Source organism: Trachymyrmex cornetzi, unplaced genomic scaffold, assembly GCF_001594075.2.
Source record: "Trachymyrmex cornetzi isolate Tcor2-1 unplaced genomic scaffold, Tcor1.1 scaffold759, whole genome shotgun sequence".
Lineage (NCBI taxonomy): Eukaryota > Metazoa > Arthropoda > Insecta > Hymenoptera > Formicidae > Trachymyrmex > Trachymyrmex cornetzi.
Window position 1 is genome coordinate 62,055 of NW_017300091.1, and position 18,226 is coordinate 80,280.

Here is an 18,226-nt window from a genome sequence, read left to right on the forward strand (position 1 = left end):
CAAGGGTCGCCCCTCAGCGGACGGCCGTGCTATCTGTAAAAATTTCTCGCCGTTACGGAGCAGCACGTTGTCGATCGAGACCATCGAAACTACCTATTGCGTTGGACCTCGCGCCTCGCGGTCGCCCGAGAGTGTCCGAGTGTCGAAAGCGCACGTCGATCGCAGCTCGATCCCGCGGATCGAGATTCCGCCACTTGCCTTTGCCTTGCCGGCGCGAGGCGTCGCAACGTAGCCAATACACTGGGGTACACAACCAAGTACCAACGCTAACCAACGTGAACCAACGTTGAGACTCGGTGGGACGAGGTGCGACGAGACGAGAGGAAGAGAGGCATCGAGTGCATTGAGTTTGAGTATACTATCGTTGATCGTAACCGAGAGAAGACAATTAAAACCGTTGTTGGCGAACTCCCTGCCTCTACTTATTTGAGTTGTTAAAGCGTAAACTTAACCTAATCCGTGGCTCGATAGCGTCCTTATTGAAATTTTTGGAGCAGAGTTTCGTTTGAATATAAGGTCCGGCAAGATCGCGGGATTGTTATGCCAAGTTGCGATAAGTGAGGGTGTATACGCGTTCCCTAGACTCTGGTTTGAGTGAGCACGAAATCTTAATTCCCTTCGCGGGCCCCCTTGGAGAACTCCTTTCGCCCGTGTTATACCCACAACGTCAACATCAGCCATTGACGTCAAATCAATGAGTGTCAAGCTCTCTGTTCCGCGACTTTCCCCAGGATTGGTGTGTGCCGTGAACCAGATGCCACAATAATCCCATCGACGAAGTAACAGTCACCTCATTGTATCCCTGCCCCAGCGTATCGCGCGTCCCCCGGTGTTCCATTGACAATCGTAAAGTAAAGAATGTTTACATTTTTATACATGTATAATCATATGATTAATTGGAATTCCGCTAAATATTCTGTGGTATTGTTTGCATTAATTACGGAATTTTTTGTTATTTTATTAGTGTATAAGGAAGTCTCTGAGTGATAAAGGCAACAGAGTTGGAAATGGATCCCGCAACAGTGATAGCTCTTTGCAAGGAGAACATTCAGCCATTAAGATATGGACGGAATGCTACTCAATTGGGAACTGCATTGAGGGCGCAGGAGGATGTAGATGCACAGCAGTTGTTGCTACAGGAGAAGCAGTGAGTATTCTAAACCTATAGATTCAAAGACGCTTGCATATATTAGCTAATTCTATTATAAATTAACGTAGAAAATATAATAATGACTACGTTCAGCAAAAACGTAGCTTTGCAATTAAGAATTGTAAGATTCTTTAATTTAATAATTAGTTTATACATTTACATCCAGTGAGGAACTAAGGACAAAACTAATATTAAGAAAGCTGCTTTTTTTGTTGAACACAACCATTTTGTAAAGTTGTTAAAAATGTAATATATTTTTATTTAGAATGTATGAGGATGCAATTAAGAATTACGAAGGAGATGATCCGTTAGAGAATTGGTACGAGTACATTTTATGGGTGGAACAGAGTTATCCGAAAAGTGGACATGAATCCCATATTGGGAGACTCTTGCAACAATGTTTAGCGATATTTGAAAAAGACGTAAAATATCATCAAGATCGCAGATACATACGTCTATGGATTAATTATGTGAGTAATATCTTGTAAGTATAATCATGTTATAAGTATTATAATAAGACTTGATTTTTAGGTAAGTATGCAAAAGAATCCTTTGGAATTATACCAGCTGTTGCACAGCAGTGGTATCGGGACTAGAGTAGCCGACATGTACAGGGCTTGGGCTTTTGAATTAGAGCAAATTGAGGACGACAAACGCGCGGATGAAGTTTACTTAATGGGACTATCTGTTCATGCAGAACCATTCGAGGAATTAGGCCATGCTCACCAGTATGAATTACTGCTTTTCACATAATAAAATGTATTGAATAAAAATTATTTATATGTGATAAAATTGGACAATATCTTTTGACAGAAATTTTCAATTTGCTGTGGCGCGCAAAACACTTGGACGTATCGAAGAAAGAAACGACGTTTCCTTGTTCGAACAACGTCAGGCTTTCAGTTCATTAAGAGCGATAAGAGCTGGTAAAAGAGTTGGCAGCATACGAACAGGTCATCGTGTACGCGAGTATTATCCTGGAACTGTGCCCCAAATCTCGTCTTCTATGCAGAACACAAAACCCAATTCTAAAATACAAATATATCAAGTAAGATATTTGTATGAATACTATATTATTAGTGTATTATACTTTATCGTATTTTTAAAATAATTTGTAATGAAATGTTATAACTTAGGATGATATGCCTGGAGAAATGAAAAGTTCAAGCATATTAGATCATGTACCTATAGAGGATATGGTACATAAAGAAAACACCATCAAGCCTGGACCATGGAATAGTGGAAGCAAGAGAGGTCCATTAATAGCTCCTACTGTAAAAGCGGGTTTTAAGAGTAAGAACGATGATAAGATATGTCAAATTAAAACGGCCAGTTATTGCAGGAAAGTAATGTGTGAAGAGAATTTCCTTATTTACTTTCAGTTCACGAGGACCAGAATGATGACAGTAATATGGAGAAAATTAAATTATTTCCAAATCATATACGTTTTTTTGATGGTAGTAAATATCATGACTGTTTAAGAGTGCCAGTATATGTAGCAGAGCCAATAGATTCAAATATTGTACAAAAACCACATTATCCCAAAGAATTAGTTTATGCTGATAATGTTGATCGTAGTATGGAAGAAATTAGAGCACAACTTTATTTGGAAAGGTATCATTCTTTTATAAAACATAATAAAATTATTTGGTGTATGCAGGAGGGTCGTCTGAAAAGTTTTGAGCCTCATCATGAAGATGGCGTTACTCGTCAAAGCCATTCTGGTATTATAATCGTGATATTTACGAAAGATATTATATCTGTGACAATTGTGGTCACTTTGGACGTTCAGTTCTTGTTTGACGATCATTTATGTCGTCATTTTGTAAAAATGGAAAAAATTGAATATCGTGCTATAATTAAATTCTTGCATTTGAAAGGCAATACGTCTACGCAAATTAAAGCCGAGTTGGACGCTGTTTACGGGGACTCTGCCCCATCATTTGCCACCGTGAAAAGATGGGTAGCTGAATTTAAACGTGATCGTACCAGCTTAGCTGATGATAAGCGTTCGGGACGGCCAACAACTGTGACCACCACCGATAACATCAAAGAAATTCATCAAATGATAATGGACAACCGTCGAATATTAAGATTAGGGAGATAGCAGAGGCTGTTGGAATATCAAAAGAACGTCTTTGTCATATATTGACTGAAGAATTAGACATCCGTAAGTTAACCGCGCGTTGGGTGCCGCGCTTGCTCATTCTGGATCAAAAATGCATTCGAATGAACATTTCTAAGGCCCTGTTGGAGCGGTTTAAGCGAAACGAGTCGGATTTTTTGCGTCAATTAATAACGGTTGATGAAACTTGGGTCCACCACTTCACTCCTGAAACGAAAGAACAATCAAAACAGTGGACTGCGAAGGATGAACCTGCTCCGAAGAAAGCGAAGACAGTTTTATCGGCGGGAAAGGTGATGGCGACTGTTTTTTGGGACAGTCATGGAATTGTGTTGATCGACTATCTTGAAAAAGGTAAAACAATAACAGGGACGTACTACGTATCATTGCTTGACAAGCTGAAGGCAGAAATTGAGAAAAAACGACCGCATTTGAAAAAGAAGAAAGTGTTGTTCCATCAAGATAATGCACCGTCTCACACTTCGACGGTCGCTATGCCAAAAATTCACGAATTGCGGTTCGAATTAATTGACCATCCACCGTATTCACTAAATCTGGCCCCCAGCGACTTTTTTCTGTTTCCTAGACTGTATGTTTGGCTCGGAGGACAGAAATTTTCATCGAACGAGGAGGTCATCGCATCCGTAGACGCCTATTTTGCAAAGCAAGACACTCAGTATTATTTGAATGGATTAAAGGGGTGGGAGCATCGCTGGAAAAAATGTATCGACTTAAAAGGAGACTATGTGGAAAAATAAAATTGAATTTAACCAAAAAATTACTTGCTTCTATGTTAGGCTCAAAACTTTTCAGACGACCCTCGTATATCCATTTACAGTATCTAAAAACATTGATATATAATACAATATTTTACACAGAAGAGCGCAGTTTCTGAGAAATAAACATGAAATGTCGATGATTTGTTTACGTGAAACTAGTGAAGAATCCCAATCCCAGCTTAACAATTATGAGAACATGTATCACGTACAAGAAGAGCAGAAGCTCAATCAGCAAAGAAGAGAAGCTGAAATCAATCAGCAGAGACTTCAAGCCGAACAAGAGTTGCAAAGGCAGCAATACGAGAGCCATGTCGGGAATCAGGTTTTAGAGACTCAACGACAGGAAGTTGAACAAAGATTAGAAACCGAGAGAATTGAAGTTGAGAGACTTGAAGTACAACGAAATAGTCGACCATTACAATCGACAAACTTTATGCACCAGCATCACACTTCATCGTTGACTGTTGATACTGAGGAACATCTGCTTGGGCAGAGCCTTACTGTAAACACGAAGGAAGCTATTTCGGTAGTGCAAGGTTTGTGGCAATCTCCAGATGCAGCCGCTAATGCTTCGCGCTTTCGTAGTCCTCCCGTTGCATCTAGAATGGTAGATTCGAGGAATAAGTTGCCGTTTGATATACACATGGATAGCTCTATGACTCAACATGCAATGTCTAGTAATAAGCATCATCAAGGATACAATGTGCAGGTTTATAACGATCAAGAGAATCATCAAAGTTATCATACACAGCATCATAGTTATTCTCAGGATCAGCATGTTGTATATGGGAATCACAGTTTGCAAAATAGTTATCATTATCAGATGCAGGTATAGAAAAAATATATGAAGTATTCATATTGTTTTTATATTAAATATTTTGTATAAACGTGAGTGAATCAATAGGTAATCTTAACCTTAGCTCACCATCGTTATTTTTGGTTTCCTTTTTGACCAGGATCTATGGGACGCTGTAACTTTGTTACGCTATATTTCTGAACTGAATATATATTTTTTAGCTCAAAACGTGAAATTTATGCCTCAAAATAAAACAAAAATAGATAAATATGAATAATATTTGATAAATAATATTTGATTTTCAATTAATTACAATAGTTAAAAAAATTTTTATTGAAAAAATTCGCAAAAAGTGACTACTTTAAATTGAAAAAATTCTCAAATTTTTAAATTTAAACTAAACAACAAAACGTGACGTGTTTTTAGTTAATTTTTTTGACAAAAAAAATAGTATGTTTAAAAAATATCAATCGCTGAAAAAAGTGTAATTATTTGAACTATTTGAACTGTTGTAAAAATCGACATTTAAAAAAATCTATATATCAATTTTACAACTGAAAAATAAAATTTTGTTATTTGAACAATATAAAATGGTAGATAAAGGATTGGATAAATATTATAGTATATATAATCAAATTTATTAGGATTTAGTTTAGAGGATGATGCAACACTCGATTTGAAACAATACATCCGCCCAAGCGATCTTAAGACTGACAGAGGCTGACATAAAATTTCTACTATTTATTATATTTATAAAATTTCTATTATTTATATATTAAAATAATTCTTTTTAATTTTACATTTTCATGTATTTACTTTTATACTATCCGAAACGCAGTAAACATATATTTAATAAAAAATAAAGAGATACCAAGAACGCTGAAAACTTACGAGCTAGCCACATGTGGATCCCAAGTATCCTTTGAATTTTCGTGCACTCTCACATTGAGAACAATTGAAGCAAAAAAAATTACCCTTGCTTATCGTATCTATGGATAGTTCAAATATTTTTGAACCTCAATTCAGATCTTCAAATTATATTACAAAAAAGTTATAGCAATGTAAAAAAAATCACATAAGATACGTTGTACTCTATGGTGGCGAGCTAGGGTTAATTTTAATCACTTTGATTATTAAGAGCAAAATTAATAATTAATTTACTTGATATTGATGGACTTATTGTATAAATACAAATCTGTTGCTTTTGATTTGTATATACATTTATATTTAACAAGAACCTAAAAAATAATAAAAATAAAATATTTCCATTTGAAATCTAATGAGGATCTAATGTAATATACATTTTTTAATAAAATATTTCCATTTGAAATCTAATGAGGATCTAATGTAATATACATTTTTTATTACAGCAGCATCATGATCAAGTGCAGCAACCACATTCTCGGCAGCACCATTCCCAACATCAGCATCACCATCAGCAGTTGATTCCATTGCATCAGCAAATGCATGCTGTGCATCATCAGTCTCTTCCTCATCCGCAGCATTTACAATCCCCTCATAACCAAATGCCGCATCATCAACCGCATATTCATCATCACCAATCTTCGCACAGTCATCATCACCAGTCTCCGCACAATCATCACCATCAGTCTCCACACAATCATCATCAGTCTTCACACAATCATCATCAGTCTTCACACAATCATCATCAGTCTCCACTCAATCATCATCAATCAACACATAATCATCATCAGTCTCCACACAATCAACATATTTTACATTCTCAGCAACCGCAACACGTGCAGCAACACATGCAACATATGCAGCATCCCATTTATGGTAACATGTTACCTAATGATATCGACTATCAACAATATCCAATGGAAGCACCTATGCTGCCTCAGCAAAATATAGAATCACAAAAACAGTTACATTTCTCTCCTTATACCGATCCTGAAATTGAAACGAGCAAACCATACAGAATGCCATCTGAGTTACCATACATTAAATCACCTGGGATGAATCGTAAAGATATCAAATATCTTGAAAGCGCGGAAGACAAAGAGAATGCTATTGTTGTGGATTATAATAGTTCGCTAGAAGAAAATATACCCAAACCAGACGAGAATAATCTTTATATCGATGAAAGCTTGGGTATAACTCCTCTCTCAGCTGCTAATGAGACATGTTTTACAGAAGCCTTTAATGCACCATTAACAAGCTCTACACCAATGATTAATCATTTTAAACCATCATACAGAATAAAAGATGATTCACAATTTTCAAGTCAGAATACTGTATCCCAACCGTATGTATTAATCAGTTTTTGATTTGTCGGAAGTATATGATGAAACATTTAAGTTTTATTTATGTTAAATAGAGTTGCAGAAGCACCTAATGCCGAAGGCGATGATAAATTAAGCGTGATATTAGAATCTACACGAGAATATGTATCAAGCAGCTCAGGGAGTAGTAATTACACCAAAACAACTGGATTAACTTTTGCATTAACGAGAGAAGATGTAATTCCTTTTAAAGAACAACCTGTGGATACAAGTATGTATCAAAAATTTCGTTAATAATATATATAATCTATTTCTACATCGTAATTGTACATATTTAAAAGATTTAGGCCAGTATTTACATGTTTTTGGTTCTTACATTTATTAAGACCTTAAGTAGAGCCTTAAAATGTCATGAATTAATTACAGTCGTTTTAGCAGATGGTTAAAATAAAAATTGACTGACAGATACTGGGTTTAATTTCTGAAAAACTACTTGTTCAAATTATAATTAAATAAATGGTTAAATATTTTGCACAAACTTTTCATTTAATTGAAAAATATAAAAATGTTTTAACTTTATAATTCTACATAAAGTTCTAGAAGAGGAGTCAAACGAATCTCTATTATCTGTGAATCAACCTTATGAACAAAGGCAGCATGCACAGATCCAGGCAGTGCATGCTCAAAGTCCGCGTACAGTACAACGGCACGTTGATCAAATTACATCCGAAATAAAGAATAATTGCGATCTAAGAAAATCCATAAATTTAAAACTTAATGAAGAGAATAATTCAGAAAAAGTTAGCACCATGGAGTACGAGGAGCATGAACCTATGGAACAAATGGAGGAAGAATGCTTCGAGCTTCCATCGAAAGATATAAATCCATTCGATAAAAACTTAATAGCTGGCCTATTAAAAAAAATTAAATTTCCGCAACCTCATCATGCAGATGGATACAAAAGAATAGATACCAATCTAAATAAGCTTGTGCCTTCTACCATGATTACGCTCGGTTAGTGTTCAATTTACATGGATTCAGATTTATGTCGTATTATAAGATATATTTACAAGCTTTTATTTTTTATACTAATCTATATTTTATGCTCTCTATTATGCAGACACTGAAGCGTATGATTTGGAAAAGTGCCTTGGGAAAGGAATGTATGGAACAGTTTATAAATCAGTTAATTTGCAAACAGGCGAGACTGTCGCTCTTAAAACGCAAAAACCTGCTTGGGTTTGGGAATACTATATCGTACGAGAAATAAAAACACGTCTTACAAATCCACATATGGTATAGTATAGCACAAATATTGTTAAATAAAAACTACTTTTATTATCAACAAATCAATTCTCCTTCCATGATATTGTAATATTCTTTTTCAGTTGCGCGGTTTTATGGATGTAACGATGGCATATGTGGCTAATAATGGAAGTGTACTAGTTTCAGAATATTCTAAATTTGGAACGTTATTAGAAGTGACAAATCAGATAAAACTTGCCACTGGCAAGCCTCTGATGGAAACTTTAACTATTTTCTTCACAATTGAAATGCTTCAAATCGTGGAGTACTTACATAAATGCCAAATAATACATGGGGACATAAAGCCAGATAATTTTTTATTAATGCGACTGTTAGTATTATTTTTTTTTAGTAACTTTTTTCTATTCGATAAATGATAATCATTGATTATTTAATAATAATAATAATAACATTATATGTAATTGTTTTTAATGTTAAATAAGATATGTTACAGTTAAGAATAGTTTTATTAATGATCATTTTCAAAAATTTGTGTGACAATAATTGACAATAATTGCACTATCATTCTTAAAGAAAAGGAATTTCCTACCTAAAATTAGTAATATAAATTTTACAAGAATAGGGATTGATTAATTCTAAATCATTCATTAAGTTATGAATATTCCTATAATCGCTCTATAATCAACAGACCTACGCAAGATGTAAGGCCAACTATACAATTGATAGATTTCGGATGTAGCATAGACATGAAACTATTCCCAGAAAATACAACGTTTATGCAAGTTATAAAAACGGAAGATTTTACTTGTATCGAAATGCAAACTGGAAGACCATGGACATATCAGACTGATTTATATTGTCTAGCGGCGACCAGTCATTGTTTACTGTTTGGCAATTATATGAAAGTGTCAAATATGGGCGGCCGTTGGTTTATTGCCTCGAAATTACCAAGGTATATACAAGTAATAAATATATGATTAATCCAAAAGGGATCCATATTTATGTCGCGTGAAAAAACGTTAATGCTACACATCTTTTCTGTATTACAGGTACGCTAAGAGAGCTGCGTGGGAACAATTTTTCATGGAGCTGTTAAATATCGAGTCGTGTGAAAAAATGCCCGATCTAGCGAAATTAAGGAATATGATGGAGGAGACACTGGCACAAATGCCAGAGGCGCAAGCGAAATTTCGAACTTTCGTCAATATCCTCAACAAACGATAACGCTTGCTATATTTGATGATATGTTCCAATGTGTGCACATATTCAGCAAAGAACCATCGTGTAATAAGGAAACATTAATGTTATTATGCTATTTATTATAAAAAAGTTAATACTATAGTAAGATAAAAATATATGTATCTACACAGTTATAATACATGAAAATGCACTTTATGGCCTGCTTTGTGGTGGCTTTATCGATATATTCGTTGCTTGCACATAATCAACATTATTAGGACCACTGTGCAACGACTAAAACCTATCCAAAAATTGTTTTAGAAACACATGAGATATGTAAAGATTTATACGGTAGAGATTTTGGAAATGTACTTGTTTATCTCTTAAACAACGTATGCGCTCGCTACGCAAGTTACGAAGAAGTGGTCGTACAGATCAAGAAAAGCCTCAGAAAAATTTGAATCTGTAAAAATGGATAGTACAATATGCATGTGATACATTATGTATTCAATTTGCAAAATAGTATGCAGAAGCGCATACATACTGAGTGCTTGAGTACCGTGTATAGATAGTTAATAGTGTAGTATGGGTGCGTTCCGAATTACGCACAAAGCGCATGATGCATCATTTGTCCTTATTGTTCACCGAAGAATAAAAAAGGATAAAATGATACCTCATATGCTTCATGCGTAATTCGGAACGCATCTAAAATGTAATCATTGTATATTTAAAATAGATTTTGGCTTTAAGTCATTTGATTCTGTAGTCAACGGGTTCATTTTGTTTTTTAATATTCTCCGAAATGTACGAAAATATACCGTATCAATGATGTTAACTGAAATTATTTCAAACATTCTCCCTAAATAATATTACTTATGCAGAGCAATGGAATAATTTTTTTACAAAATGGCATATGTATATTATACATACCGATTCAATTTTAATTTGAATATGTGCAGGCTTATTTTCGCGAGTGTCCACCAAACAGGCCTTTTATGTAGTGTACGCTTAAATTAAGATTTCCTAAATATATGCGTATATATATGAGACACAATCGACGAAAGTGTTGAGGTTGCGTTTCGATTTTAGATTTTATAAAGATATACAAGAACTTTTGGTTGTCTCTTAAAATATTAATATTAAATTTAAATAATTTATTAATATTAATATTAAATTACATATAATATTAGTATCAAATATAAAATATTAATTATAAAAATTAGTACTAAATTATATAAACATACACATCGGGACCAGTGTATGTGTACGTTTAAACGTTTAAATAAATCATAATCGACAACCTATTGTTCTTGTTTAAAAATTTATGAGACTATGCCTTATATATATATATATATATATATACCTTATTTTAACAGTATAACATAAAGAAAAAAGGATAATATGTTCAGATAAAAGTTCATACACACAAAGCTTTAAGATTAAAAACAGTTGAGACAATGGCCTAATTTACACCGTGCGCTTAGTTCGTGGCCTATACGATACGCGGCTTTGTTTAATCTATAAACAAGGATGCTTATCGTATAGGTCGCGGACTAAGTACACGGTGTAATCGTAGCCATTGTAAGATACATTTATTAAAATTGATCAAGATGCACGAGTGCGTGCTTGCGTATGTGTGCGTGCATATACAGGGTGTCCCAAAATTTTTTACCAAGCGCTCTTGTGTACATAGAGCGGATAAAACTGAATCGAAAAGTTCTCTACGATTTTGCAATTTTCGCAATAGTGCGAATAGATATTAATCACTAAATATCGCTGAATATTGGTTTTCAATAATTTTTTTACTCAAATGCTATCAACTTTACAAAAAAACAGCAAGCGATAAAAATTGTTTATTTTCTCCTCATAAAATTTTGAGAATTTTTTCAGAATTTTTTAATACTGTATTTTCTCATGTTGGTAAAAATAGTTGCCAATAAGAAAATGCAGTACTAAAAAGTTGACAAAAAATTCTGAAAAAATTCTCAGAAATTTATCAGAAGAAAATAAACAATTTTTGTCTCTCATTGTTTTTCTGTAAAGTTGATAATATTTGAGTAAAAAATTATTGAGAATCAATGTTCAGCGATTTTTAGTAATTAATACCCTATTAACTATTTCAAAAATTGCAAAATGGTAGAGGACTTTTCGACTCAGTTTAGTCCGCTCTATACATATACACAAGAATGTTTGGCAAAAAATTTCGGACACCCTGTATGTATAATTCTGTCCACTTAGAATATTTCTGCTGTTTTTAAAGATATGAAATAATATATTTATTGAAGTATAGCATGAAGAGGGGTACAATATACTACTTAATAGTTTTTCTATAGGTAAAGGCGCTTTGGAGATTTCAAGACACGTCCACTTTTTAAAATAAAATTGTATGATTTTTTTTACATAATATAATTCCTCTAATTATTCTGCATATAAAAGTATTAAGGTAGTGATGTCAAAAAACCAATAGTTTACGAGATATTTGATACTTTATTCTGGCATATATTGATATAAAATATTAAATAATTCGTAAACTATTAATTTTTTTATAATCGTATCTTAATATTATACTTTTATGAACAGAATACTAAAATAAATCAATTGATGGAAAGAAAACACATAGTTTCTTTAAAAAAAAGGATAATTTTTTAAATAAGCAACTATATATGTTTTCTTTCCATCAATTGATTCATTTTATTATTCTGCATATAAAAATATTAAGGTACAATTATCAAAAAATTAATAGTTTACGAGTTATTTAACATTTTATGTCAATATATACCAGAATAAAGTATTAAATAAATAAGAATAAAGTATAAAATATCTCGTAAATTATTGGTTTTTTTTATATTACTACTTTAATATTTTTATATACAGAATAATTAGAAGAACCATGTTATGTAAAAAAAATCATACAATTTTATTTAAAAAAATGAAGGTGACCTTGAAATCTCCGAAGCGCCTCCACCCATAGAAAAACTATTAGTAGTATATTGTACTTCTCTTGATGCTATACAACTTCAATAAATATATTATTTCATATTTCTAAAAAATAGCGGAAATATTTTAAGTGGACAGAATTACTGCCTCACTCTGTGTGTATATATAGGGTGTCCCATTTTAATCGATTACCTCAAATATCTCTTCTTCGTATATTTATTCATTAATGTATGTTTGCGATCACATTTTACATCTTTCCTCCGTTCCTCGCTGTATGTATCAGTTCTTCCACTGTCCACAGTCCTGTGTGCCTTATATTACGGAGCCAAGATAACTTCTTACGTCCCACTCCTCTTCTTCCTTCGATCTTTCCCGGTATAATTCTCTGTAGCAATTCATATTTTGTATTGCGCATGATGTGTCCCAGATATGTCGTTTTTCTCCTTTTTATCAATATCTCCCGATCCTTGCCCATTCATCTCAAAACATCTCCGTTGGTGGCCCTCGCCGTCCACGGTATCTTAAGGACTCTGCGATAGACCCATATTTCAAAGTTTTCCAGTCTATTCATTTCGGAAATCTTCAGTGACCATCCCTCCACTCCGTATACAAGCACCGATCATATATAGCATCTAATGAATTTAATTCTTAGATTTAGATCGAAGTCCGTATTGGTGAGGACTTTTTTAAATTTTATGAATGCGAGACGTCTCTATTCGGCATTTTACTTATGTTTTTGACGTCCAATCTTCACACAGTTACGTTCCTAGATATTTAAACTTGCTCACTCGCTCTATCGGTCTGTGACTTCTAGTGTTAAGCTGACGTTTCTGAATACATTCGGTTCTCGGGTAATAACCATGAATTTTGTTTTCTTAGTATTGATGTTTAATCCCATATCTTTACTGTGTCCTACCACGTTAAGAAGTTGTTCGAAATCGTCTATGTTGTCTGCAATTAACATTGCGTCGTCTGCATATCGAATGTTATTCAGCCATTCTCCATTGACCTTTATACCCTTCTCAATGTTCCCGAGCGTTTGAAAAATAATCTCAGAGTATAAGTTAAACAGAAGGGGTGAGAGAACACATCCCAGTTGGATGCCTCTGCAGATTTCAACTGCGCTGGTTTCCTCTCCATCAACCCTGATTTGTTTCCAATATAAACTTTTGATACATTGGATGTATTTTGTATCTAGTGTTGCGCTTGGATACAAATTAAAAATTATCTAGATATAGATAAGATAAATCACACAAAAATGTATCCTAGATAAGATAAAGATTATTAATTTTACATTAATCCAGATAAAAGATAAAATTTAAAGAAATGTTATCTAGATAATTTTTAAGATAATTTTGTTTTTAAGTAAATATTAGGTAGTAAAACGATTTAGGATACGCGATTTCATATTTTTATAAATCTTTATTTTTTAAGAACAAAAGTTTTTCGAACATTTCGTCTGATAATCGATTTCTACGTGGAATTAATATTTGTTGTCCACAACTAAAAAGCTCTACTGGCGCTGATGATGGCAATGATGTGTTATACATAAAAAAAAATTTATTTGATGTGTGGATACAAATTAAGAATATCTATTTTTTTAGATTTATTTTCTAAATATGAAAGTACTTCAATATCACTTTAAACGACTGGTGTCACACTAATCTCAGTTTTTTTGTCTATATCACGAAAAAAACCCTCATTACTACTATTACTACTACAATACTACTACAATAAAAAACACAAATTCGATTCCTCTATATTAAAAAAACTATATAAATATAAACTTAACCAGGCGCTTAGGAATCTGCGCTGTGTAATTAATGCGCTTATTTAATTTCCATCATATGCTCTTACAATTTTCATACATCGAATCTTCAACATCGAACGTTTCGACTAATTTCTAGCCTTCTTCAACGATTTGACCTCTTAAAAACTAATTAGCCTCAAAATTATATCCATCCCTTGGTCACTCCACACATCTGAACTCCATAACAGTTGGTAGGCTGAATGGTCCTCAAGATATAGGTATGTTAGACCTTAAATTTAATTGAGAACTAACCTCTCATTATTCAAAGATAATCACCTGGAGTCCAATGTATCGAATCACCTCGAGAATACCGTTACATTAATCCACACTCATCATCACTCTCAGACATATCACCACCTCATTCGTCAATCATTTAAAACATTCGCATCTTTCGTATATTAAAATTGATGTTTATGCTGCGGTGTCTCTCTTAGTATTCTAATAGAATACATGTCGCTAATATCTTTCGACTTCTTTATCTTCGGTTAAAAAATAAAAATACGACGGACACAATAATTCTGTGTCTTTGTTCAAATTAATCCTATTCTTCTGTTGTTTAATATTTATCATCTCAGATATTAGTCTTTTATTATAATTTCGTTCTCTATCTAATATTTTAACATTGTCCCAATTGAAATCGTGATTATTCATGTTCCTATGCATCGCAACTACTGTTTGATTAGTTTTGTTTCTTTTTATGTCATTTCTGTGTTCTGAGATCCTAGTTGTTGGCATGTTTGTCCTACGTAGGATACGTCACAATCTTTACATACTATTTTATAGACAACGTTTTTGTTACAAACTAATGGAAGTGGATCTTTTTGCACTTTGATCATGCAAATGAGTTTGTTCAGGCTATAAATTGCTACTTTCATATTGTTATCTTTAATTATATTTGTCATATTTTCCGAGATCGATTCTATGTACGGGATCATGAACCATGCTTTTTCCTCCGTGTCATATCTATCGATATTCATATTACTCGACTTTAATTTCTTTCTTATAGTCAGTTCCTTAATTCTATTGTTTATGATTTCAAAAATGTACTTAATTGGATAATCATTAATATCCGAATAATTTGTTCTAAATTTTTCTGACGGAATTCAAGATGTGACAATAAGAACATTCTGTCCACCATACCTATAATAGTACCTTTCTTTTGTGACAACTGGTGTTGAGAATTGTAATTTAGATATCTCCCTAAGAACAACGGCTTATGGTACCAATCGGACTTAATCTGATTGTTATCTATAATTATTGTGGTATCTAAAAAATTCATATTCTTATATTCTATTTCAACGGTAAATTGTAGCCTAGGGTGGTATGCGTTAAATTTTTCTTGTATTTCCTTAATTTTTGAACCCGGTATAGCCATGATAATGTCGTCTACGTATCTATAATATATGGGGATGTCGAAATTACAATCCTCTAACATTTTTTCTTCGAGATCTTGTATAACTATGTCAGCTAATATAGGAGGTAAATGGGGAGCCCATCGTTGTACCAAATTTTTGCTTATATATCTGATTGTCAAACATAAAATATGTAGAATTATATATAAAATCAGTAGCTTTAATAAAATCATTTTTATCAATTTTGCAATTTTTAGAGATATGTGTCCATCTATGTTTTATGCTTTGTAATACACGTTCAATAAGTACATTGGTAAATAACGATTCAACATCTAACGATATTATCGTTATTAATTCTTTTATTGTTCAATTTGTCAACTAATTCAAAACTATTCTTAACTCTACTGTTTGATTTTGGAATACTTTTCTCAATAATATTATGTAAAAACGTCGCAAAATTGAATATTGTACTATCTACCGACGATACTATCATCCTTAATGGAAAATCTGTTTTGTGCACCTTTGGGATCCCATACACTCTAGGTAATAAACCATCACTCGTATTAAGCCAACGATATGTGCCATCCGTGATGTATCCCAAACTCTTCCATTTCGTCAGAATATTCCTCAATCCATTGTTTAACGTATTCATGGGCGATTTTTTAACAACCGTATACGTTGATGTATCTTGGAGTATTTCATTCATGCTGTTTATATACTTGTTTTTGTCTAGAGCCACTGTAACGTTACCCTTATCAGCTTTAGTAAGAATGAAATTTTGATTCTCTTTTAAAAATTGCTTCGCTACTTTCATCCTTTCCTTGAGCATACCATATAGAGAACTTCTTTTGTTATTGTTACTAAAAACGTTAATTTTGTCGAACAATGGTATAATCTTGTTCCTCAATTGATTTTTTACTTCTGTTGGTAATTTATATAAATTATGTTCAATATTTTTGATGAATTCCGTTACTACTTGCCTCTTATTCTACAGTGGTAAAGCAAAATTATTACCTAGTTGCCATAGACACTGTAATTCTTTCGGTATTATACTTGAAGATAAATTTATAAACCATTTATTCTTAATATTAAACATTGAGGGTATAGATTCATAATCTAAAAAGGCATGCGGAGACACATTGACTGCAATATTACTTTGTGTATTAGATCTATTAATATCCTCTGCATGGTATGGAAGGTATTTAATTAAGCTCAAGTTGTTTATGTTTTTTAGACACCCATTTTATCTTTTTATATACCCGTTTACTTTCGTTCCTCCAAAAATAGTGTAGTCTCAATGATTGTTTTTTTTTTCTGGAAAAACTTTATTACAATATCATTCGGTAGATTGCGTTGAATATTTCTGAAGACTAAAAAAATTCGTGTCTGTGTACTATACTTCCTTCTGGAATTATCCTGCAATTCTAAATTTAATATTTTCCTATTGTGAGAAATCATGACCTTTATATATCGAGACACCGAACTATGATGTTTAAGCTGTATTCTAAATCTGTTTAACCTTTCAACATATGGTGGTGTAATATTATTATCTAAACAATATTTGAGGTAAGTGATCTTAATTGTACATTTAATTTGAATTTTCCTACATTTAATCCATTCTTTCAATAAACTTAAACTATAAGTTCCAAACGTAACGTATATAAAACTAAAAAATATTAACTCCCAGACAGCCATCTACATTCTGACAACGTTAGAACGATACCGCAAACGTATATTAAATACGTCGTCAAGATATTCGAGACGCGTCTGTGATGTACAGAGTATTTCTTCAGAATTTACTATGTCCTTGGTTTCTCATCCCGTAAACTTCGTAGGGAGCTCCTAATGATATACCGTAGTTATTCTGAGATGTATGAGTATGTCTTCAATACGTCTCCAGTACGTCTCTATTAATATCCGCATTATCATAGATGTCTCTAGTATGTTATGTATGCATGCACATACATACACACATACATACACATATAGATAAAATTTCGCTCACACGCTTGCATGCTGAACGAATTAAGTATTTGCACAGTGCAGTTGTTACTTTAAAATAGTAAATATTTTCAAAGAATCAAAATTCTTTAAAAATACTTCCTATTTTATAGTAGCAACTGCATTGTGCAAATACTTATAATTCATTCAGCATGCTCGATTCACTATGCTCGTGCTTAATCTCGTGGCTCACACGCCTGCACACCATGACACCTTCTTCTTCTTTTTCAAAATTGATGGCACTCGCCGCAAAAATGACGACGATTTCGGCCAGAATCGTAAATAAATCGTGTAATCAAAGTATGATACATCGGTCATCTCAAACCGGTGAATGGGACGAAATAATGATGTAATCAAGACAAATAATGTAACACAATGCACAGTCGAAGCCGGAAACGCTTTTCAAAAAATGGGTGAGATGATGCAATACCCGAAGCGGGCGTGACGTACGTCCGTCCCGCTCGAGTTGTCTCGCGAGACTCACACCATGGCTGTGTTCCAAAATTGTTTGTCAGCGCTGCGAGCATGTCGTCATAAGTGCATGCTACCAATAGTGTTCCAATTTCATAAGCATGCTTTTTATGC

General features: G+C 33.3%; 2 protein-coding genes across 6 annotated transcripts; one reads left to right on the top strand and one right to left on the bottom strand.

The window, feature by feature from the left end:
- Positions 1 to 246: 246 nt before the first annotated feature.
- Positions 247 to 10,609, top strand: LOC108768192 (uncharacterized). Of its 5 annotated transcripts, none has more exons than XM_018518540.1 (15): positions 247 to 306; positions 965 to 1,147; positions 1,416 to 1,620; positions 1,682 to 1,878; positions 1,964 to 2,198; positions 2,287 to 2,443; positions 2,533 to 2,764; positions 4,154 to 4,883; positions 6,221 to 7,119; positions 7,192 to 7,367; positions 7,691 to 8,110; positions 8,217 to 8,392; positions 8,485 to 8,732; positions 9,051 to 9,314; positions 9,412 to 9,586. In XM_018518540.1, exons 2-15 carry the CDS (start codon positions 1,008 to 1,010, stop codon positions 9,584 to 9,586), a joined length of 4,254 nt encoding a protein of 1,417 aa, XP_018374042.1. In that variant the 5' UTR covers positions 247 to 306; positions 965 to 1,007. The 5 variants fall into 5 exon arrangements, with proteins under 5 accessions (XP_018374042.1, XP_018374040.1, XP_018374044.1 ...); XM_018518538.1 differs by lacking the exon at positions 247 to 306 and adding an exon at positions 778 to 851; XM_018518542.1 differs by lacking the exon at positions 247 to 306 and adding an exon at positions 778 to 851 and having other exon boundaries at positions 6,224 to 7,119.
- Positions 10,610 to 13,271: 2,662 nt separating this feature from the next.
- On the bottom strand, positions 13,272 to 17,563 carry LOC108768186 (uncharacterized). The gene is made up of 4 exons (XM_018518524.1): positions 17,495 to 17,563; positions 16,177 to 16,628; positions 15,429 to 15,811; positions 13,272 to 13,429 (listed from the first exon to the last, which is right to left on the bottom strand). Exons 1-4 carry the CDS (start codon positions 17,561 to 17,563, stop codon positions 13,272 to 13,274), a joined length of 1,062 nt encoding a protein of 353 aa, XP_018374026.1.
- Between the last annotated feature and the right edge of the window lie 663 nt (positions 17,564 to 18,226).